The sequence below is a fragment of the Rhinatrema bivittatum genome, chromosome 1 (assembly GCF_901001135.1).
Source record: "Rhinatrema bivittatum chromosome 1, aRhiBiv1.1, whole genome shotgun sequence".
Lineage (NCBI taxonomy): Eukaryota > Metazoa > Chordata > Amphibia > Gymnophiona > Rhinatrematidae > Rhinatrema > Rhinatrema bivittatum.
In genome coordinates this window covers 519,556,461-519,581,854 of record NC_042615.1, presented here as the reverse complement: position 1 = coordinate 519,581,854, position 25,394 = coordinate 519,556,461, and the positions used below count along the sequence as shown (strand labels likewise).

The 25,394-nt window shown below is 43.3% G+C and overlaps 1 protein-coding gene across 1 annotated transcript in view; it reads right to left on the bottom strand.

The window, feature by feature from the left end:
* The window catches only part of TRPM3 (transient receptor potential cation channel subfamily M member 3), a 466,889-nt gene that overhangs the window by 383,265 nt on the left and 58,230 nt on the right, over positions 1-25,394 (bottom strand). The window contains exon 6 of the mRNA XM_029615931.1: positions 1,479-1,650. Coding sequence (XP_029471791.1) covers positions 1,479-1,650 — 172 coding nt within the window. The remainder of the gene's footprint in view (positions 1-1,478; positions 1,651-25,394) is intronic.

Below are 25,394 nucleotides of genomic sequence, written 5' to 3'. Positions count from 1 at the left end.
ACTATTGATGTTTAAAAAATAGCATGGATGTGAGTAGAAGCTATTTATATACATATATGCTACTTCTGCGCACGTAGATGTTTTGAAAGTGCACCCATATATGTAACACGCTTTGAACTTTCCAGCTGGAAAAGCATGTCATAAATAAACAGTGATGGCTACATTTTATTTTATCATGGGAGGGTGAGGGGTGGGGATCTGAAGAGATGTGATAAATGGTTAATGAATAATGCAAAGTGTTTATCGAGTAGTAGTGGCTTACAGCGCAGTAAACAAACTATTGCACTTTAATACCGCTTCCTCATATCTTATATTTTCAGACTTTTACAATATAAAGTACATACTTTTTGCCATGGCCACATCTCCTGGTTTTGTTTTGTTTTTTTTTCATTGAAGTGTATTCATGCCCTAAGTGTTTCAGTGTGATGCTGGAAATTAGTTCCGATATGCCTCATTCTTTGGATTTATGATAAGTTAGTTGAGTTTTCATAAACTTTAAACACTAATTTCTCTACTGAAACTGAGTAAAAATCAGAATGAAAAAGGGAGACATGTCAACTGAATTCTGGAGGGCCGGGCCTGCTGTGCACAGATCCAGTACATAACATAGCATCTGTGCACCCATAATGATGACCTCTTCTTCTCGTGTTTGTTGAGAAGATCTCAGGTAGAGTGAGGGTTGAGTGGCACTCTTTGTCATCAGCAGAAGGAGAATTACTCTAGCCACAATTTAGACTACGGGGTAATTCTGAAAAATTTCTCAGTTTCCTGACAGTGGGAAGCCAATTTAGGTCAAAACTGAACGGTAGAAGTGATGCCATGACAAGGTGGCAGGCAAGCAACTGGGGAGAAAAAATAAACCTCTAGCTGCAGGGTGTGAGTTGGGTTTAACCCACACAGAGTAGGACCCCCAGGACTCATGGATTTTTGCCACCTGGAATCCAGCCTAGCTTGACCACTGCAAAAGCCGGATGACCTTGAACAGAGAGGCTGCCTAGCTTACCCATGGCGAGCAATAAAGATATTTATTGACTTGTGTATGAAAACAAAATTGTTTTGAAATAAAGCTGCATTTTTTTCATTCATGAAAGGAGTATTGACTGTTTATAGCCTTGCATTTTCTTATTTAATCATTACAATAGGTCTTTAAAACATGTTCCACAATACAAGTACCAAAATGTCTCTCAAAGTTTAAGAACATTGGGAAGTATAGTGAAGGCAAAGCACAATCTGACCTCTGGATGAATAGAAAAAAAAGCATAATGGGAGAACAAAGCTATTATTCTTACTAAAAGCAGAGATTTTTTTGTTGTTGTTCTTTCAGAATACTATGCTAATTCTTGAAAAATAAATCTAGAAAGACACTGAAATTGGTTATGTCCTTGGCTAGAACCATTAGAAAACTGCCTTGCTATGAAACCTATCAAAAACAATACAAATGTTACTACTTAGAAATGTAAAGAGCAGTTGTTACTTACTTGTGTTAATCTTCTGAAGGGAGATATGCTTTTCCAGCTGTCTACGTAGTTTCACTTCTGCTCCATATTTGCCAGTGGTTCCATTGTCAGCCAGAATAAAATGGGAATGCATGCTGTTCAGTACAGTCAGCTTACTCATGGGATTGGACATGGTCTGATAGGGTCGGACCACCTGGACACGGAGAAAGGAAGAGACAGCGATGCATCAGTAAGGAAAAAAATAATATATTGTACTGCATCACCTAACTTTATCGCTCATTTTGTGAATGGAATGGTGATCTAGAAGTAGTGAACAGAGATGGGAAGGAGGTTAGGTAGCAGCTTATTTTCAGGATATCATACAGAGATACCTTAGGTCTGATATTTCATGGTCCGATATTAGTTGCTCTGCAACAAACTGAGGTGTGCACAGACATGAGTAAAAAGATGTGCACATGCTCCTCCATGCAATCCCCATGTTAAGGAAGGCATTGGCTTTTATTCCCCAATGCAGAGAGGTACATAAGATTAACCTGGGTTTTCTGAAAGTTTTACTCCACCTCCTGGTCAGAGGTGGAGTAAAGTTAATGCACATTTCTGGGGTTAGTGTTAGCATATAGAGACTGAACCTGGAGTTCATGGTATGGGGTTCTATACTTGGAATTTATGCATAGAAAACATACTTTGTAGACAAATCGTGTTATTAGTGCATACATGTTTTTTTGCATATACCGGTAAATCATGTTGTCTGCGTGCTGAGCACATTTTTTATTCACCTAACCAATCTTTGTACTCTGTGAGGTCTATATTCAGACACACTCTGGATAGCAAAGTTAGCCGGATAAACTTATCCGACTAACTTTGGATGCTTATTAAACAGTGCAGCCACACTATTGAATATAGCTAGCTAACTTTAGGACAGCTCTTTGACTCAACCAGACTTACAGGGTCATTTATAATTTCACATTAGGGCCTTATTGCTCACAATCACACCCTAACGCACATGTTAAATAGCGCAACACACGCTAGTATGCAGATTTCAGATTTGCTATGCAAGTGGGAGGAGTTTGGGCAGAGTTAATGATAATGAGCAGCGCCTTACATGGAATGTGATAAATCAATATGTCACTCTCTATACTACTGTAAAACTCGGTATAGAGTTTGGGGGTGGGTGGTTTTACATACACAGTCAGAGGTATATAAAGTGAAGTTGACATCATTGAAGATTTTCTGTAATTTGAATCTATTTATCATTAATTCAAATAAAAAGAAAATTTTCAAGTGATGTCAACTTCGCTGTTCGTACCTCTGACTATGTTTGTAAACCCCCCCAAACCTACCCTCACCGAGTTAAAAGTGCCCCATCTTACACTGGTATACAGAGGTTTTCTCTCTCTCTCTCTCATTAATCAGCACATGAAAAATAACACAGTTGCAATCAATTACCTATGCAGGAGCAGGGTAATTAGCCTAACAATGTCCCCTTTATTTTTAGCACGGGTACTATTTCTGCTATATTTATAGCATTTTGATAAATCTAGGCCTTAGCCGGCTTAGTCATCCTCCCAGTTTTGCCCCTGGACTGCCCCTAACTTATCTGGGTAATTTCTGGCCTCCTAATTTACTAGCTGGCTGGAATTTAGCCGGATAAGGGTTGAATATAGGCAGGCAAGCAATTTAGATGGATAACTATTATGTTATCCATCTAAATTACTTTTGAATATGGACCTTGGTATGTTTTTTAATGTCGATCACCTGATGCTTTTTTGTATTTATTTATTTCAATGTATTGCCTCCTTTTCAATAATACTCAAGGCAGTTTACAACAAACTAAAAGTTACCACATACAATTATCATAACAATATAAAAGTAATCAATGTAAGAGCAAATACAATAAAAAAAAGTAAAGTAAGTTGTTGCAACAAGTTCATTTTTTTAGTATGGAAGACATAATCTCATCTAATAGGGGCATAAGAGAGAGACAGAAATGATGACTTGTTTTTCTAATTGTCAAATGTAAGTTTATTAAAACTGAACAATTTGCATCTCTAGTGACTGTAAGTCAAATGTTACTTATGCTAAAATAACTATTAAGTTCAGTCAGCAAAATGGAGTGCTTGCATAGTAATTAGGAAAAACAAAATGTACTATAGGAACTCTTGGTATAGCCATTTAGTTCATGACATATACTTTAGCATGTGTACAGAGTTTATGTATGCAACGGCAAAACTGCAGTTCATGTTTTTCATTTTTTTTTTTTTTTTTTAGAGATACAGTTTAAGGATTCGGGATTCAGTTTATGTTATGTACCTAAATTGGCTTTAGAAAATTGCCCATGGAGACTGTATGGGGCAGATTTTTTAAAAGTGCGCCTTCGCGTACTTTTGTTGGCGCACCAGGCGCCAACAAAAGTACGCTGGATTTTAGTAGATAGGCACGTAGCCACGCCTATCTGCTAAAATCCAGGCTCGGCGCGCGCAAGGCTGCCGATTTTGTGCAGCCGGCGCGTGCCGAGCCGCGCAGCCTGCCTCCGTTCCCTCCAAGGCCGCTCCGAAATCGGAGCGGCCTCGGAGGGAACTCGCTTTCGCCCTCCCCTCACCTTCCCCTCCCTTCCTCTATCTAACCCACCCCCCCGGCCCTATCTAAACCCCCCCCTACCTTTGTCGGGGGATTTACGCCTCCCGGAGGGAGAAGTAAATCCCCGCGCACCATCGGGCCGCTAGCGCGCCGAGACACGACCTGGAGGCGGTTCCGGAGGGCGGTTCCGGAGGGCGTGGCCACGCCCCCGGACCGCCCTGGGCAGAAACCACGCCCCTGGGCCCGCCCCCGAAACGCCGCATCCCGCCCCGACACGCCGCGCCGATCGGCCCCGCCCCGACACGCCCCCGACACGCCCCCCCTAAAAAAAACCCCAGAACTTACGCGAGTCCCGGGGCTCTGCGCACGCTGGCAGGCCTATGGAAAATAGGCGTGCGGGCGCGCAAGGCCCTGCTCGCGTAAATCTGGGCGGATTTACGCGAGCAGGGCCTTGCGCCCTGCTCGCGTAAATCGCGTAAATCCTGCTCGCGTAAATCCTACTACTTTTACATGTAGTAGAAAGAGACGTTCCTGCGAGTGGAGTTGAGGTAGGGAAATCCTTTTGATTTTCAAAAGTATGCATGTAAATGTATGTATACATGTTTATGCCCACTCCTAAGCAGGTGTAAATGTGTGTGTTTATGCTATACTGGTTTCCATACACACCAGCTAATTTTCAAAGTGGACTTATGTGGGTAAGTCCACTTTGAAAATTTGGGCTAGTCTGTGTGTACTTTCTACATGTGAACGTCAGCCCCACGTGGGTTATTATAAAATTACTCTTCCTATATTTATTTTAGTTTGGTTCATTTGTCAAACTGAAATAAACATTAAGGGGGGAATATTCAGTAGGGTGGTTAATGGATGTTCTCAGGCTAAATTAGCCAGATAATTTATCTTGTATATTCAGTGGGATAAACATCTTGCTATTCGGCTATGAATAGTGACAAGTGAAGCTGCCAAAGTTTTTGTGTATTTGAAAAGGACATGGCCCTGCAGAAGCAAGCCAACTGCTCTTCACTAGGAGTCAGCCTTGTCTAGAGAAAGTATGACATAGCAAGAAATGCAAGTGCTGATTCAAAGCCTTCTGGAAGGACCAAGGCAGCAGCAAGAATGTACCATAAAGCACCAGACTGCTTGGCCATGTGCCTGGAAAGAACAGGAAGCAAACTGGGCACTCTTAACTGCCAGCCTGCCAGAACTAAGGCCAGGGAAGGGCTCACTGCACCTGGGAGCAGAGGAAGCACAGCAGCTGTATGAATCACATGACTGGTGCTTTACCCGCCAGAGGGACAAAGGTGCATAGAAAGATAATAGAAGCAAATGTGCTAGATCCAGAGGGGGGTGCCTGTGGATGGTGAGAAAGGAAAACCTATCATGGAACCAGTGAGCACACCGCTGGAACAGGTGGTGAAAGAAAATCCTAAATTGCAAGGACAAGCACAGCTGAGTGAAAATTAAGCGAATGGAAGCTGGGTGACTGAACCTGCAGTGACTGTTTCTTATGTGCAGGAGAGCTCCTGGTGACGTTTTACAGACTGGCCTGAAGGTTGCAACTCAGACTCCCCTGAAGGAGGCAGTGTAGAATGGTCTGATGGAAGCAGTATAGACTGGCCTGAGAAAGGCCATAAGGAGGAGCCAGAAAGATGCACTGCGGAGAGGCCAGAGAAGTGCTGCAGAGAGACCAGACAAAGGCATGGCAAAGAGACCAGAGGGAGTTGCTGCAGAGTACCCAGATGTAACCACTGCAGAATCGTCAGAGAGCAGCTTTGCAGAGGGAGACTGTGCAGAGGAGTCAGAAGAGAACATGAGAAAAAGTTGAAAGAGAGTTGAAGCCTGAAGGAATGCAAGTGGAAAAAAATCCACCACAGGAACATACAAGGGGAGTCTAAAGAGTTTGGCTAGGGAGGATGGGAACTCCGAGCTCCAGATGGACTCCTATCAAAGATTATGGGTAGATACTGGGCCAAGGGCACAGGAAAATGGTTGTGATGTTTGGCATTTGGTTAAGGCTAACTGTAATGAGAGAGTGAGAGCATGACCCTATAACCCCTACCCAGAGCTTCACTGGTGCAGGCCAGAAGAAGTATAGGAGGAAGAGAACTAATTTCCCTGGATTGGATCCAGGGTGAGTAGGAGTGCTCGCCTTAGTGGGTTCGAGCTGAGGTGGAGGGTATATAAAGGAATGGCCCTATACACCCTCTTTAACCTGTATGGCACCAGGCATTTAGTCTGGTCCACCTTAAAACCCCTAAGGAGAGCTCTGTGGGTGGGACCCTGTAGAGCAGGATAAGAGGCTAAGCCCAGCTGGGATCAGAAGGCCTTGCATCTCCAAGAGAAGGCAGCTTCTGAACCCTCTCTGTCATAAGGTAAAGTTGTAAGTGCACTGCTGGAGGTAAGCAGTCTACATGTTTGTATGATGATTGTTGTAAATAAAGTTGAAATCTTTAAGAAGAAGGCTGGAGTCAGTGTGCTACATGTCTCCATACTAAGAATGTTTTGAATATTGACCTCTAAATAAATCCCACAAAACAGAAAACAATAAAACACCCCATCACTTCCCCTGTCTCCTCCTTGCCTTTTTTCCCAAACCTGAATAGATCTTATTCAGGGGTGAGTGGAACAGGAGCAAACCCTGCCAGTTCCACCAAGTGATTTTATGGCCATAAAATAATAGACCCCTTTACATATATTGATATTTTTCAAATGTCTAGTATTCTTGGATTTTCTTTCTTGCATAAAATAATACAGCCATAAAGCAAAATGGTTATAAAACAAGATTTACAGCTGTATTACTTTATGGCTGTAAAAGAACTTGGCACTTGCTGACCCTGGAGACAGGATCCTGGGCTGGATGGACCTTAGTCTGAACAAGTATAGCACTTCTTATGTTCTTAAAGCAGTGGCTTCCAGTCCACTCTCGAGCCACTTATAAAATTGTAGTATTAGTCCACAAACCCCTGCCACAAACTCTTTCCCTTGGGCAATTGCCATCATGTAGGTCTATAAATCCATCTCAGGCCCTGCAATTGAGTGAGAGGGGTCTCCAGGGTGTACCAGCAGTCTGACAGGCCCGACTAGCCGAAACATGAGAATGTGCATTCTCCGTAGCAGCCTCCAAGCTATGGAGAACACATGTATTAAACCCTGCATATTAACATGCGCACAAAAACCCCATCTTTTTGAGCTAGCTTTCAATTGACTCATGGGATCATGTTATTATGTTCTGATAATAACATATGACTGTATGTGATCTCAGGGAGTCTTTTAGTATAGTATGTGTTATTTTATATTTGGTCATTATTCTATTTTGATAATGGCATCCAGTTTTCGGATGCTTATTAAGTATGATACATGTTATTTTAGATTATTTATGTGCTCTTGTGAACCACTCTGGACATTGGCATAAAGCGATATATAAGAGCCAATAAAAACAAAGATAAAGACCAAGACCCAGTGAGCCCAGCATCCTGTGGATAGGTGCCATTTCAGGTCACAAGTACCAAGCAGATCCCAAAGAGTAGATTTATTTCCTGTTGCTTAATTCCAGGGATAAGTGATGGTTTTCCCTATTCTACCTAATAATTTCTTATGGACTTTTCCTCCAGGAACTTGTCCAAACGTTTTTTAAGAACATAAGAACTGTCGTACTGGGTGAGGCCAAGGTCCATCGAGCCCAGCATCCTAACTCCAACAGTGGCCGTTCCAGGTCACAAGTACCTGGCAGATCCCATAAAGTAGTCTAATTCCTGTCTAATAACAGATTCCACAGCTTGAAAGTGACCTAAGTGAAAAAAAATACTTTCTATGATTTGTTTTAAATCTGCTGGCTGTTAGTTTCATGAGTGTTCCCTTATTTTAGTAGTATTTAAACGGATAAATAACCATTCCCTATTTAACCATTCCACCTCATTCATGAAGCTATTTCTGCTTTCAGTTTCTGGACTGTGCTATTTTAATTTTTCCATCTTCTTTTTTCCTGACTTTTTAGACTTTGAAATATAGTCCCTAAAACAAATTGTTTTCTATTTTAGAGCATCTGTCAGAACATCTGTCTCCTGTTTTTGTGAATGACTCCCCTTGGGCCCCATAGCAGAAGCTATTCCTTGTTGGAAAAACCCTGTTTAGGGGCTGCAGATGTGTTTTTCCCACCCTTGCAGAGCTTGAAGGTGTCCCCCCGAAAAGGTGGTTTGTTGGGGGGAATTATATGTACATATTTGCTGACTTTGTCATGCGGAACAGTACAAAATTACCTCCATTGTGTAAAATATGTATAATCTCAAATGGTCATAACAAAAACCATGTAAGAATTAATAACACACATGGGAACATCAAATCTCTTTAGAAACCTATACAGCCTAACAACATAAACTTTTAAAAAATCAAAAGTGGGTATAAATTGTTGGTAGAAATTATTTTTCAAAAGTTACAGAAATATTTCTTGTCAAGACACCATCTTACATAGAAGCTTTACTTTTTGATGCATGATTACATGTATAAGTGCATTATATTTATATGTCCAGTGTTTTGAAAACTATATCTGGATGGATCAAGGAAAACCACATCTCTGGACTGCCCTATCAGATGGCTGCTAAAGTTAGGTGTTTGAAAATTTGAATAGATATATAATTAATTTAATATTTTTTTTGGTAGGAACAGAATGGGGAAATAGTCTTTCATAATTAGGGTCTTCGGTGTAGATTTTAGCCCTCCATGTCACCTCAGCAAGAAAACAGGACAACTCAAAGAGGATATGCTATTAGAATAGTAGATCACCATTCCTTCTCTCATCACCTGGAGTTTGGCAGGATAAAGGAGAGCAAACTTCAGTCCTTTATGATGAAGTGCAGAGCAGATTGGAGCCATTTCCCTATGCAACACCAACACATGCTCTGAGTAATCATTGAACAAGAGAAGTTTGGCACACTGGTAGTCCATTCAGGGCCGGTGCAAATTTATTAGACGCCCTACGTGAACGTTCTGCCTTGTGCACCCCCCCCCCCCCCCCCCCGGTCATGCCGACCCCCTGCTCTCGGCTCCGACTCCTACCTCATTCATGCCCGCTGAGTGTGTGCTTCTCTGGGCCATGAGCAGGATGGCCATTGCTCATGGCCCACTGAATCTCTACTCCTCTTTGTTGTGAGCGGAATAGGCTCTGCTCATGGACCCATATGGTTGTTCTTCAGGGCACCTTAATTGTCGGCGCCTGAGGCAACCTCCTAGTTCGCCTAATGGGACGCCATGGACCTGATTCCAGTGGACCTTCTTTGGAGTATGCAGTCAAGATTTTTATTTTGTGTGACTATGCAGGCTACTACTGGCCTAGCCTTCCTTTAGTGTTTCCTATTGATACTTGGTTATGTGTGTCATATCATAATGCCTCTGTATCTCTCCATGGTGTGGCCTCATCTTGTGTGCACTTCTGGTCACATCTCAAAAAATGTATAGAGCAGAATTAGAAAAGGCAGAGAGAAGGGCGACCAAAATAATAACGGGGATGGAACGATTCCCTTATGAGGAAAGGCTAAAGAGGTTAGGACTCTTCAGCCTGCAGAAAAGAAGGCTGAGGGGAGAAATTATAGAGGTCTATAAAATAATGAGTGGAATGGAACGAATAAATGATAATCAGTTATTTACTCTTTAAAGAGTACAAAGACTAAGAGTCACACAATGAAGTATCTAGATCAGCGCTTCTCAACTGGTGTGTCGCCAAACACTGGCAGGTGTGTTGCATCTCCCGGTGTCCCACTGCCCCGCTGTACTTTCCTTCTCCCTTTTTCCAGCCCCTGCAGGCCAATTGGAAGCCTCCTTTCTTCCTACCCCCACTGCCCAATGGGAAGCCTCCTTCATTCTGCCTGCCCCTGTGCAGGCCAATCGGAAGCCTCCTCCTTTCTACCTGCCAGTGGGAGTAGAAAGAAGGGAGGAAGCCTTTGATTGACCTGTGAGGCAGGCATCACATAACCCGGGGATGAGGTGGGAGGAATGGCAGGGTCGAACCCCGATGAAGCAAGGCTGCCATGGGAGCCCGTCCCCGTGGTGGTGAAGAGGAAAACCCAACCCCGACGAAGTAAGGCTGCACAGGAGCCCATCCCCGTGGCAGTGAAGAGGAAAACCGGACCCTAACCAAGCAAGGCCACCACGGGAGCCAATCCCTGTGGTGGCGAAGAGGAAACCTGACCCCGACTGACGCCACCTCGGGAGCCCACCCCTGTGGCGGCGAAAAAAGAAGGCCCACCGGAGCTGTGGCGGAACTGAGGTGGAACTGGAGCCCATCCCTACAGTGAAGGAAGAAGTTTTTGGTGAGAGTTTATGTGTGTGGGTGTGAATGAGTGCCTGGATGAGAGCTTGTGTCTGAGGGTGTGAATGGATGCCTGGATGAGAGCTTGTGTCTGTGGATGTGAATGAGTGCCTGGGTGAGAGCTTGTGTCTGTGGGTGTGAATGGATGCATGGGTGAGAGCTTGTGTCTGTGGGTGTGAATGGGTGAGAGCTTATGTGTGTGGGTGTGAATGGAAGCCTGGGTGAGAGCTGGTGTGAATGGGTGCTTGGATGAGAGCTTATGTGTGTGGGTGTGAATGGAAGCCTGGGTGAGAGCTTGTGGGTGTGAATCTGTGCCTGGGTGAGAGCTGGTGTGCATGGGTGCGAGAGCATTTGTATGTGATTGAGAGCTTGTATATAAGAGAGCATGAGTGTGATTGAGAGAGAGACTGGCAGGGAGGTGATGTGTTTCTGTGTGTGAGAGAGAGAGACTGGTCAGGAAGATGACTAGTGTGTGTATGTGAGAGAGAGACTGGTCAGGAAGATGAGAAAGACCGAGACTGGTCATGGGGTCTAATTGTGTGTGTGTGTGTGTGTGTGTGACTGGTTGTGGGTGCTAAGGAAGAGGACTGTGAGGACAGAGCTTCAGCAGCCTTTGTTGCTTCTGGTGAGTACTATTGACCTGGAAGGGAAAGGAGTAGGAGAGTTGCTGGAGAGGGTAAGTAAATTTGGCTTTTTAAATTTATTTTTCTTGATTGACTGCCATTTTAATTATTGGGTATTATGCGTTGTCTGCTGTTTTGAAATATTTTATTGATATTTGGACATGTTTTAATAATTTTTATGAGTTTTTAATTGTTGGATATTATTCTGTTCAGCAGCTGTTTTGTAACATTTTTAGTATAGCTTTACAATTATTTCTGTGTGAGGCTCTATAGCAGCTTGGCTTATTCTGTTTTCCTAATAGAAAATGTATTAGTGTTTAGGGCCTGGTTTAATAGTTGTATTTCTTAGATAGGGTTGTTACTGTTTGAGTGTGTTCCATAATAAAGGTGTAACTTTGTGCGGGTTAGTTTGTGTGCATTATTGCAGATCCTGGGACTATGTTAGGTGCTATATTTCTCTTTCCATTTCTCCAGGTTCGCACTGCATGCAGAGTGGCTTTTTTGGTTTTCCATTCCAGTTTCTGTCTCCATATTTATAATTTGTGGTTTTTCTGTACTTGGTGAAGGTCAGTTCTGGGTGTGTGATCGAGGTGAGGAATTTTAGTAGCATGTAAGCATTTGTATTAATCTTATTTGTTGTGTTTTTCTCAATAGGACATGCATCAGTGGTAAATTAGTGTCTTTTCATAAGGAAGGCTATTGTGCCTGGTAGTAAAGGGGGTTTGTTTTGCTTTTACTGAGAGGTCATCAGTACCAGAATATCTTTTTTGTTTGGCGAGTTGTACAGGGTAATGCCCTAGATCTGCTCTGCACTCATTGCTGGGGGTTGAGGGGATTCCTATGGATGCAGAGTGCATGTTTAATTTAGCCCCGTGATGGTCACATGTTCAGTGTGTCACGCATGTGAGAACCATCTGTCAGGTGTGTCCCGGCCAAAAAAAAGTTGAGAATCACTGATCTAGATGATAAATGTAAAACTAACAGGAGAAAATATTTTTGTACTCAATGTAGAATTAAGCTCTGGAATTCGTTGCCAGAGGATGTGGTGAAAGCTATTAATGCAGCTGCATTTAAAAAAGGTTTGAACAAGTTCCTGGAGGAAAAGTCCATAAATGATTATTAAGATGGAGTTGCAGAAATCAATTTCTTATCCCTGGGATAAGAAGCATTGAATCTATTCTCCCCTTGTGTTCCTGCCAGGTTCTTGTACCCTGGCTTGGCTACTGTTGGAAACAGGATATTGGGCTTGATGGACCTTTGGTCTGACCCAGTATGGTAATTCTTATGTACTTATGTACTTATATTATTTATTATGGCATGTACAATGTTGGTACTGATACACTTCATTTGTTAAAGATTATTAAAAAAAAAAAAAAGAGGATATGCTGCTGTGATGAAGCAATAGCCTGCTATTGCAATTTCATTTATTTGATAGCCACTTTCTTCAAAGCTGGCACCTCAACTCTAAAGAGATTATCTCAAAAACCTGTCCATTTTCATTTCACCCACAAAGAAGTTTTGCCCTTGTTGTTTGTCAGCTGGAAAGCTATCATAGTTGAAGACAGGTGTTATTTTCTTTCAATTAATGGGGAACTTTAAGGACCAAGCTTTAAAGTCATTTTAGAAATTTATTCATTGAGAGAGCTAAGATGTGTAAAAATAACGCACTGTTGAAACTCACTCTCTTAAAGTCCCCGTTTTCAGTTCCTGACTTGTCGGTGCACTGAATCATTTTCTCATAACACAGAAAGAAGCCTTCAGACTTCTGCTATTGTTATCTGCTGTATACAGAGTAGCATTCAATTTGGCCTACGTGGTTATGAAAAGACCAAGCGGATGGCTCAATAACTGCATGTGACCTGCACCACAAAAGAAAACCGATGAGGCTGAACAGTTTTTCATTGCTACTCTTTTTCAACCATAAGATATTATTTATTATTTAACAGAAGTGTAGGCTTTAATAGAAACTGATGCTGTTCTTTTGAGATAGGCTCACTGGAGGGTTTTCCTATATGTGTTAAGGTGACCCACCATTTTTTCCCTTAGCCGTTTCAAGGGAGAAAGAGAAATGTTTCACTGTTCAGTTACTGCTGGTTTCATACAGTAAGGCCCATAATTAGATATTTGGCCATCATGAATAGTTAGTAATGTCCGAAAAAGAGGAGGGATTTGGCTACCTTTCTAGTGTGCAGACAAGTGGAAATTAAAATTGCTAATTTTGAGGATTGTGGAATATACATCACATCACTAACAAAATAATTTTGTGTTTGATCCTATTTGCTTTGGGGCCAATGTAATAAGCTGCGGAAGACCTGCTGTGGGTTTGTGCATGTGCTATTACGTGCATATTTCCACACTAATCTTCCACATTAATGTAATAACATGGTTAGTGCTGAAAAAAAAATGCACTCATAAACCCATTCAAAAAGCCGAGGCTGGTTTAGCGTATGTCCATGCTAATGCCACGCAAAGGAAGCAATTAACTATTCATTGGCAATGTAGAGAGCCACATTGGTGTTAGTGCAGGTGTTTTTTAAAGCATATTTTATACACCTGGGTCAGGGCAGGAGTTAAGTATAAGTGCCTGTCTGGAGGTCGAAAAATTAAGTGGCAAAAGCCAGAAGAGAGGTCAGAGAGGGAACAGGCACATGTCAGAAATGCTGAATGCTTTTGTAGCCCCTTCCAAATGTCTGCTGCATTTCTCCCACTCACCGGCATCTGCCATTATAGCTCCCACGTGGTTGGTGATAGATCATGAAGGGGTTAGACATTGCTCTGCCAACCTTCAGTCCCAGTCCCGGACCACTAACTCATTACTGTCTTAAAAGCTTTCAACCAAGAATTAATCATAGGTCACCACATTAATACGGGTTTATGTGCGGTTTGTTGCATAAGACCTTCAGAGCACGTTTTAGCACGCATATCTGCACGGATATTTGTTTTGCATAGATTTTATTTGCATATCTCATTTGCATGTCGCCCCTTATCACATCTTAGGGAGGTGCCTGCTTTTGCCACACACGCTAAAAATATATGTGCAGACTACTAGTGCCGATTTCACCTCAGGTCTTATTACATTGGCCCCATAATCTAAATTAAGTCATTTGTAGGGTTCTGATGTCAAAACAGATTATCTAGTGTGGTATCTATAACAAAATTCTTGGATCATTAATATGTTTGAGCATATGTCAGTGACTCAGGAAACAGCTAGGTAGTTTTCTAAAATAAGGACATTACCTAAAATATTTAACTTTAAGACAGCATTATGGGTCTGATTTTCAAAGTCATACTGGCACATAAAGCACAGTTTGATGCATGTAAATGGCTATTATAAAATAACCCAGGGCTCAGTTTGCAGAAAGTTATGCTAATTACCCAATTTCATGCATCCTTTTATGTGCATGGAGGAGAAGCATTTTGGCGAGTGGAGAAGAGATGTGCACAAGTACTTTCACATTTTAAAAAGTAGGTGCTTGCATTAACCCACCCAAGTTACATCTTCAGTAGACCAAGGAAAACTTTCTGCGCGTTAGTCTGTGTGTGTTCCAGGGCCACTTACCTGGGGAATTTCAAAGTAAACTTACGTGCATCTGATCACTTTGAACATTTGGGGTAAAGTCTGTATGTAAAAAGTGTGCGCAGACTTTACTCCATAATTGACTGTCATAAAATGATCTTCCCTATATATTTCTATAACTGCTGTAAAATTGATCTGTGTTTATTTATTTATTTATTTATAACTTTTATATACCGGCATTCGTAAAAAAAAAACCATCATGTCGGTTTACAGACAACTGAGAAAGGAAATTACAATGATAGATGGAGGAAGGATAGGAAGTTAAAAGGTGACAACTTTACTGTAGAGCCAACGGGCGCCACAGTTATTAAATGAGATTACATGTGGTTAACCAGGTTGGACATAAATTAATTATATACAAGAGGCGACAGAGTGGGGGGTAGCGCGGGGTGGGGGATGAAGCGCATAGGGGAGGCGGGGTGGGGTAGGAACTGTACAAGGGGGCAGGTGGTGGCGATGGGAAGGAGAGGTGGTGACTGAATAATAGTGTTGTTTAATAGTGCTTGTACCAGCCTAATTGTTTAATAGACTGTTGTTTAATAGACTGTTGTTTAATAGTGCTTGTACCAGCCTAATTGACCTTTTTTGCAGTAATAATCTTTGGTTATTTCTTACTTTCATTTAAGGCACAACTAGCTAAAATAACCAACAAAAATGATGGCATTAAGTAGTTCAAAGTAAACTGGGCCTATCCTCAGCTTCTCTCCTTCCTACCCATCTTTCAATGGCCCCTTCCCAGTTCCTCTCCTTCATCCCTTCTGGGTGCTTTCCATCCTACCGTGACCAATAAAAAGGCTTCTACTGCATCAGTGGTGGTCTGGTCTGACCAATAGGAAGAGTGTCACAGTTATACAGAAAGACTATAGCTTTCAGATAATTTGCTTAGTCTATGTGGGGAACCTATCCCCCCAACAAAATGAGGTCAACATATTTGCGAGGATAACAGCGAAGGCGGCAAGCAGGACCACATAAGGAGTAAAGAAAGAGGAGAAAGTATTGGGATAGAGAAGAAGAAAAAATATTCGCCTATTTTGTAGTCTCTTCCCATGGCAAAATTAAGTGACCAAGCAAACAGAAATTAAACCAGGAATTCTGAATTTGGAGGTGGAAGCTAGATTTCACAGGAACTAGACTAAGTGATTTTACTTGCAGGACAACTGAGGACAGAGCTGGCTGCACAGCAAATGGCACTGTGTGCAAAAATAGTCTATGGCTTCTCCCTTCCCTCCCTTGGTTCTCTCCCCTCTCTCCATTCCTGTCATTCTCTTCCTTCCTCCCCATCTCCATCCATTATTTCCCCTCTTCTCCTCCCACCAGACATTCTCTTCCTTCTCCCCCTCCTTCAAGGCATTTTCCTTTTCCTGCTCTCCCTTCCTCCCAGGCATTCTCTCCTCCTTTTCATGCACATCTTCTCTTATCCCACTTTACTACTGTCTCATGTATGAGTTTATTATTTCACAAACTTTGCATAACAAAAATAGACCAATATGGAATTCAGATGCATCACCCAACAATGATTTTTTAAAAATAATTAAAAACATAATTATATCTTCCGAGGCGAAGTTCAATGTATAAAATATGCAAATTTTGGAGTCACCTCAGTAATACAAACACATTCTGTACCTATATATAGCAATCCTGCCATACAAAACAGCACTAGCTCTCAGGACTCAAACAGCAAAAACCCTACCTGTTGGAGGAAGTGACATCACAGGCTTAGATGGAAGCCCCCTTTGCTCTGCTCAGATGCCTGCCTAATCTATTAAAATCAGCAACTCACAGGAACGTTGAGAGCCCATCCCCCAGTGATTTACTGACCCAATTGCTGGGCTACAATGTCGACAAGGAAAAAAGTGGTAGAAATTAAAAGTACTTTGCCACGGCTGCGACCTCAAACTGATGGGCTGCAGGCCTGAGAACGACGTGGGAACAATCACTCTCATGCTCAAAGGAGGAGGGCGAGCCTGTGCACATGGATTATACAGAGGGGGCAAGCTCGACCCAAGAGGAGATGAGAGCTTGGTTTAAGAACCTGAAACGGGATATAGTTTCCACTAAAAATGAAATGTTGGAAGCAATAAATGAGTTGAGAGGGAACTTACTGAGATTGAGATTGAGCAATGTCAGGAGGGTCAGACCACTAAGATGAGGGCACTGCAAAAAGAGGCATGGCGCTGAGGGAAGGAAAGGAAGAACTCTGCACCAAATTAGCAAAGTTGGAGGATCGAGTGTGCAGGAATAATTTACGAATTAGAGAAGTTCCAGAGCTGCAGGAGTATGGGGACCGTGCTGATGTTGTGAGAAGAATTTGGAAGGCCTTGTTGGTTGATGCTGGGTATGAGTTTGAGGAGGGACCCGTGATACAAATTGAATGGGCTCATCGGCTGGGAGGCCTCAGGCATCAGAACCTCCTTAGAAACATTATTGTGTATTTCAGGGACTTCCAGCTAAGAGAGAGTGATGGCGACGGTTAGGGTCGGTGGAGCTTTTCAGTGGGAGACCAATAAAATTGAATTCTATGTGGACTTGCCTGCAGCGACACTTGCTAAGCTGTGAGAAATGAAAGAGGTCACAGATATATTGAGAAGCGGTAATGTGAAATATAAGTGGCTGTTTCCCTTCGGCATCCAGTTCACCGTAGAAGGCAAGACAATCAAAAGTAAAAATGGTAGGTGAAGCGAGGGAAGTGCTGCAGAAGGCGAGATTAATTCAGTCCCCAGATGAGTGCCTGATACGAGATGGAGTGCGGTGAGAAGTAGAGACGCCTGCACACAACTGCAAGATTTTTGCTATCTGGCAAAGGGTTCTGATAAAGAAGCGGAATGGAATCAGCACAGAGGAACCTGATCGGCAACATTAAGTTGTTTTGGTTTTTTTTTTTGCAGATCACTTGAGGGCAGCAATTGGGATTTATATATCCCCCCATGTGGAAGAGACATATTAGTTTTGAAAGATTATGGGGTGGGGTGGGGGGGGGGGTAATAGGGAGGTTTGGTATTTCTTTAATATTAGCTTGTTTTGGGGTGTTCTTGATGGTATTGTAATGTGAAGTTTAAAATATTGCATGGGGTGATATCTGGGCAGTGGGTTCTCCCTCCCAAGTAATCTTTGCTGGTGGTGGTAGGAGGTGGTTCAGGGTGCAGGGGGGCAGAAGGGGAGGGACATGGTGGAGTAGTGGGTAAACAGAGGGGGGTAGGGGCAGGAAGGGGGTGTGTAGAGGGAAGTTGGGTCTGCTGGAAGTTCCCATAATAGTAGCTTTAAGTGTTCTGGATGGGGGCAGCATATTAAATTGCTCTCTTATAATGTTAAGGGGCTAAATTTGTATATGAGGAGGCAATTGCTGTTTAAGGAGGTGTCTCAGTTGTGAATGGTTATTGTTCTTTTAAAGGAGACATATCTCCATAAGCGAGACGAGCAAGTTCTGAATAACCTAAGGCACTGTAATGGGGCAAAAGGGTACCAGCAGTGGCAGGCGTTCACCAAGACACCATCAGAGGAGCAAAGCAACAGCAAGTGTGGTAAGAACACCCCAAGGCTTCAAAAGAGGGCACCAATAGCAGTGGCGTAGAACCCTCAAAGGCAGCACAAGAGTGCAAAGTAGCACCGAGAGTGGAATGAACATCCTAAGACACCAAGAAGGAGGAAGAAAACAGCAAACGTGCAGAAAAAATGCCCAGGCACTAGCAGAGGGAATATGAAGCACAAAGAGAGGCGTGAAGACACCCAAAGCACCATGAGAAGTGCAAAGCACCCACCCACAGTGGCAAGAACACTCCAAGAGATAAAGTCTGTGGTGTGGCAGTGAGGCAAAGTGGCAGAAAGACCACCAAAGAGTAGCTTAAGTGGTATGGCAACAAAGCAGAGTAGCAGGTGTATCCTTTGGGGTATGGTAGTAAGGCAGTGGTGCAAGATTCTCAAGTTGTAGCATAAGGGGGCATGGATGGCAGCAGGGCAGAGTGGCAGTAAGACCTCTGGGGCCCAATATTCAAAGAGCATTCAGCACTATTTAGCCAGATAAGCAGGACTTATGCAGCTAAGTGGCAGCCGCTGAATATGCGCCTACGTTCAGCAGCTGCTGCTTAACCATATACGTCTCTTTTATGGCTAAATAATTTGTGGGTAGGCAGTGGGCAGATCAGGGCGGAATGAGTTAGCTGTACATTTTTTTGCGGCTAACTGCTGATATTCGGACTTAGCCGCATAAGTAAGTTGTACGGCTAAGCTAGATGTGTCATAGAGCAGATCTAAACTTAGCTGGTTATAGACTTATACTGCTAAACACTCAGTTATTTAATGGACTGGGAGGAGTCTTCATGATGGGTTTGGGGAGAGGGGGCTTCATGACAGATTTGGGGGGCTGTCACCGCACACCTACATTTTTATAGTTTTTAGATTTTGGGGGAGTCGGGGCCACCTCAACCAGCGACCCCAAGTTGAATTAGGATCAGTATCTTTTTTTTTTTTTATGCCACTTTAAATGTGCGGCGGGAGCCTCGGGACCCACAGCATGATTTCTGTCTTTCCCACTGCACGTCTAATGCATTTCAATTAGGTGTTGCGGCTGACCATGATCTTCTTTGCATGCATTTGCATTATTCAGGCATGCAAATAAGGTCATTGTAATAGGGGGAGGTCATCTGGGCAGAGAGATGCAAAATATTGCATATATTATTGTGTGATATACCTGATATAACGCGCATTAGAGCCCTAATGTGGCTTAATGCGTCACCCAGTAAGTTATTTAACTGGCTAGTTTTGAATATTGAACCCCTAAAGTGTAGCATCAGGAGCCGGGCAGCAAGGCAAAGTGGCTGCAGGATCCTCAGGGTGTAGCTAAGGGGCATAGCAGCAAGGAAGAGTGACAGCAAGGCCCTCAGAAAGTAGCATCAGGAAGCAGGCAGCAAAGCAGAAGGACAGCAAATCCCGAGGTGTAAAGTCTTGGATATGGCAGCAAGACTGTGTCATTACACCTTTATCTTTTTTTTTTTTCCCCTGCAGGGAGCTGTGAGGCTGGCAGCTACATTATGCAGCCCTTTCCCTGACTTTTCCAGGGCTGATTGTGCTTCCAGTTCCCAACAGCTCCAAGAGGAAGGGTCAGAAATGGAAAGGGAAGCCACCTTCTTGTGTGGCTTGGCAGTGTAGTGTCAGCCAGACAGCCACTAGCTCACTTGGTACTATTGAAAGAAAACATTTTTAAGATTATTTCACTGAGAAAAATCAACCACGTTTATTTTAGTGCATGGCATACAGCAGTTTATATCAATGAAACTTACCAGAATATTTTTTAATGCATTATTACACCAGAGATTCTTACTCTGCTTTTCTTATATTCTTACAGGGTAATTTTCAAAGGAAAATGTAAAATTGCTACAAGATATGCTATTGAATTGTCATTAGGTTTTACCCATATTAGATGCACTTAGCATGGGAAGATGGGCTTTTGAAAATTGCTACGATGGTATGTTATATTTACATTTTCCTTTGAAAATTTCCTTCATTGTATTCATTAATATTATTTAAAATATTACTATTTTTCAAAAGGGTAAGAATTTTGCAGAGGTAGTTTTATTTGGAGACAGGATTCTTAACTCACTGATGATTCACTCTGTTTTGTTTCAACTGGAGAAATTATATCATTGTGTGCTGCAGTCCTCAGGCATTCCAGTCATGTATTAGGGTGACAATTGGGGTGAAAGCAATCAATTCATGTATGCTGAGGGAAGCATAACAGCAACTGTAATTCTAGCTTCTTCATTACGGAAATGAATAATAGATGGGGTTACATAACCAGAACTGAGATAGGCATTTCAGTAAGAAATACCTTTTTGCAATGAGAGAAATTCTTAGGACTGATGTTAGCTGCATGGTTTGAAGTCCAAAACCATGTTTTGTGCATTCCCAGGCATAGCAATGTGCACTGTGGTGCATCCTTTTTAAATGTCCATGCTGTATCGGAAGGGAGACTATTCGCCACTGTATCAACAATAAAATCACCAGATGATTAAAGTAATTGGTGTATTTATTCCAAGACTGTTTTCAGATATATATAAAGTGATCAACTTCACACAGCCCCTGAGGCAGCCCCAACTGGGGCGAAACTCGGCCTGAGTCGGGCGCTTGTTTAAATTCAACCTCTCCATCTAAATAAAGCTTACACTTGGACTATTTTGGTGTCTAATCTGCTTTGCTGCCCAAACGGCTCTTTTAGACAACCTACCCTCCTGTTTTATCAATCTGCGGTGCATCCTTTACAGTGCTACAGGTCAATAAAGGTTTTGGAACACATGCTAGGCAAGGGAGAAACCACAGATACATTATTACTCTGTATCAGGTATACATTTGAAATATTTCAAGTGGTTCTTGAGAGACGGTTACATTTGGCGAGCCAGCCAGGAGGTACCGGGGACGCTTTTTTAGCCCCCCAGTGGGTCCGGTAGTTTGGTGGCGGAGCGATCCCCCAGACTTACCTGGTGAGTGGCCACCGCTGAGTTCAGCGATCAGGTTTCTGAGGGGACCGTTCCACAGAAATTCTTCCGAGACCTCTGGGCTGGTGATCCGGGAAGAAGGCTTTCAGGACGATCGGAAGACCCCTGCAGGCGAGTATTATGGGAACAGTAGAAGAAGTGAAGAATAGATAAAGAGTAGCCGGTCCATCCCTGAGCGGACCGAGGGGGCTTTGATCACACCCCGCGCAGTGTTTCAGTAGGAATTCTGTTCCGAAGGCCACGCGCATAAGAGAAAAAATTATAAGTAAAGTGTACAATAGCGGGAATAGGTTTCTTGTTGTGTGAAAGAGAGTGAAAGGCCTCTCAGTTCTAGACCGGGCAACCGCGTTCTAGTCGAGGCGATTGTGACCCTTTTGTGTCTGACGGGTACGGACCCCTTACCTATCCGTCTTCCCTTCCCTCCTTTGTCTGTGGTTCTATCCTAATGGGAGGGGGCTATTCAACTCCGCTAAAAGTCATGACGGAGCACTATAGTGAAGTGTTTGATAGACGTAAATGTACGAAACCCGGAATGATTCAACGATGCACCCATAGGTGGCCTAGTTTGTGTGTAAATTGGTGCCCGAAGGGAACTTTCGATTTCTCAACGGCCACAAGGGTCCAGAAAATCGTTACCCAAGAAGGGAATCCGGGTTGCCCTGAGGATATACCGTACATAACTGCTTGGATTGCAGTCATTGAAGGTCCTCCGTCATGGGCAAAAAAGTTAGTGGAGGGAGCCGCCCTCGTTATGGTGGCTCAGGTGCACAAAATGGGTGACCGGAAGTCCCCAAACCGGAAGAGAAAGGGAAAGGCGGTCATCTTGGGAATCAAAGATCATGCGTCATCTGCAGCGGCCATATTTGTAGTGAAAGGGAATTCAGAGACTCAAGAAAAAAAAGTTAAACCCCTGCCGCCCGCAGTACCATCTGATGTGGAACATCTCTTGCCGCCACCATATGCCCCTAGTTGCCCTCAATTGTATACCGCGCCGCCAGCCCCTTTAGTCCCCGCCTATGCACAAGCCGACCCTATAGTAGAACCGGCGCCCGAAGCACGGCTTGAAGCTGCGGCGGCAAAAGTTGAAGACGGCGGCGAGTCGTCTGTGGCAGGCGGTACTCGTAGTAAAACCCAAGCCGCAAGTTTGCACCTACCAATCAGGGAAACATCTACTGTAGTTCCCTTGGTCCCGACTGAAGAAAACGAGTATCGTACTTGGGAATTCCCCTTGCACAGGGGTCCTCACTGTCAACATGACCACGTATACCTGGTGGCAGACTGAGAACTCTACTATGCCTGCTCCCTTCTGGACTGAACCCACTCTCAATAAGACATGGACAACTGCTGGGGTACCCACTACTCCCTTCACCGCTCCTGATGGATATTATTTTGTATGGGGTCGAAGAGCTTATGAACTCTTGCCTACAAGTTGGTATGGAACTTGTTTTCTAGCAACGATTCGACCAAGTTTCTTTCTCTTACCAGTCTCAGCTGGGGAAACGTTAGGGGTCCCAGTCTATAGTCCAATGAAACCAAACAGACGTCGCAGAAGTAATACAGTTACAATTGGAGACTGGAAGGACCAGGAATGGCCACCCGAGCGAATTGTGCAGTACTATGGACCTGCCACATGGGCAGAGGATGGTTCTTACGGATATAGAACCCCTATCTATATGCTAAACCGCATCATTCGTCTACAAGCAGTTTTGGAACTCCTAACCAATGACTCTGCTCTAGCTCTAAATATTCTAGCCAAGCAAAACACAAGAATTATTACAGCCGTTTATCAAAATTGGCTGGCCCTGGACTATCTCCTAGCTCAGGAAGGAGGTGTCTGTGGTAAATTTAATCTGTCTAATTGCTGCTTACAGATTGATGATAAGAGCAAAGTTATCAAGGACATCACCAACCGGATGGTACGCCTAGCCCATGTTCCTGTACAAACATGGACTGGAATTTTCGATTGGACGGCTTCCCTCCCCAACTGGCTTACATCGATTCCTGGGCTGAGAGAACTTTTCCTTCCTCTCGCATTCCTCATTATAACTTGTCTCTGCTTTCCTTTATGTCTCCCTCTTATTTTCAGGAATTTACGCTCAATGATTGAAACCATTGCTGATCGTAGAGCAGCTGCCCATGTTATGATGATGAACAAGTATGCTTCAGTTTCCACATTCCCCTCATCTGATTCATCGGACTCCGACGATGATTCTGAAGATGAATACCTTGATACTAACCTATAATGCAACTTATTTCACTAACCAACCTGGGCCACTTTGTTAGCTAGGGTAAGCCGGGCTACAAAGGGGGGTGACACCAATAGCGTCCACCCGTCTCAAACCCGTGAAGAAACCAACAACCTGGCAACATCTTAGGGCCCATCTGGAGTGCTGTGTGTATTAACTATCGTCTGTTTTTTTCAATTATTTCCTAGATACAAGTGATACTTCTGCCTTCCATCGCAGTTGAAGTATCAAAGCGGGGAATGAAGGAGTTCAATTTCGTGAACATCTGAAGAATGAAATAACTGAAAACCTCTCGACTAACTATGCCAGCAGTGAAACGCATGGCCATTTTGGATGTACTAACATTTGCAACGCAAACGGCACATAATGCGTAGTGACGCAGTTACGCACTAACATTTAGTGTAACGTGACTCCATTTTGGAATAATAATTTGTATTGTATTAATACGATCGCCGCTATAAAATGTCTAACACGTCAATTAAATGACAAAACAATAGTCTGATCATAAGCTACACCTACTAGAGGACCACGCTAGCAAATGCTTGCTCAGCAGTTTGTAAATTGTTTGTTCAGCTGAAAGTAAAACGCATGTGCGACAGATAAGAACTGTAAAGTGTATAAAAGTTTGCTCCTAAGGGGGCGTGGCATGCAGTTGTACTAAGCCTTTGTCTTAGCTGCATCTTGCTGGCAATAAAAGTCTATCTTTACGGATCAGTTGTCTGGACCTCCTTACTGACTAAAAGAGACGGTTACACTTGGACTATGTATTTTTTTCTTAAATATTCTGTCAAGATATTGAAGAGAGCAGAATCCTTTCAAGAGACCGGATCAATGGACCAGAGCAGGAATGGCAAAGAAAGAAGGCACATGTTGTCTGACTTCAACAAAACTGTGAGGGATTCAATCGGGCTGCTAGAGGACGGAAGAGTAAAAGAGGTGCTCAGGGAGGTCAGGAAAATAGCAGAAAAACCAAAAGAATTCTTTGCCTCGGTCTCTATGAGGAGGATGTTGGGAACATACACATATAGGAAACATTCCTTGATAGTGATAATACTGAACATTGAAAGCATATCTCTGTGATAACGTAGGATGTAATAGATCAAATTAAGCAATTTAAAAAGACCCCAACAAATCACTAGGATTGGATGGCATCTACTCCAGAATCCTAAAAGAACTCAAACATGAAATTGCAAACTTTTTACTAGTTATCTGTAACTTATCATTTAAAACAGTCAGTCACAATACTTGAAGACTGGAAAGTGGCCATGTTAACGCCAATATTTTAAAAGGGCTCCAGGTGTGATCCAGGAAACTATAAACTAGTGAGCCTGATGTCAGTGACAGGCAAAATGATAGAAGTTATTATTAAAAACAAACTACTGACCATATAAATAGACATGGTTTAATGGGGCAGCGGTTCTCAACAGGTGTGGTCACCAAGCAAACGCAGGTGTGTCGCCACCCTTCCCGGTCCCCCGCTGACCCAGCTGCTTCCCCTACCCAAGCGAAATAGGCACTCCACCCAGGCTTAAAGTGCTGATAGCCTAGGTGGAACATGACAGGACAGCTGGAGTCAGCGGCACCGGCATGCTCTCTTCTTTTCGCCCCCTCCCCGTGGCCCGGAAGAGGAAGTGGTGAGCAGCAGGTGTGTGTGCGGGAAGAAGAGACCATGCTAGTGCGGGCAGCATTGGCCTGAAGAAAAGAAGAGAGGTGTGCAGCCTGAAGAATGAGCAGCGCAGCTCAGAGTAAAATGAGGAACGTCAACCCCCGCGGCCAATGGGACTCCTTTCTCCGCGAGGGCTGAAAGTGAAGGAGGTTGCTGCTGCCTTTAGGGTTGGAAGTGGAAGAGGCAGTTGCTGCCCCTAGTTCGGGGGTGGGGGGGGGGGGAAGAGAGTGATTGAATGAGCAAGCATGTGTGTTTCAGATCCTGTGTGTGTGTGTGTGTGTGTGAGACAGCATATATGTGAATGATTGAGAGCCTATATATATATGAAAGAGAGTATGTGTGTGATTGAGAGCCTGTGTGTGAGAGAGAGCATGAATGGAAGTGCAGGACTGAGAACTTGTATGTGTAAGTTTGTGATTGAAAACCTGTTTGTGTGAAAGAGTATGTGTGTGTGAGAGATCATGT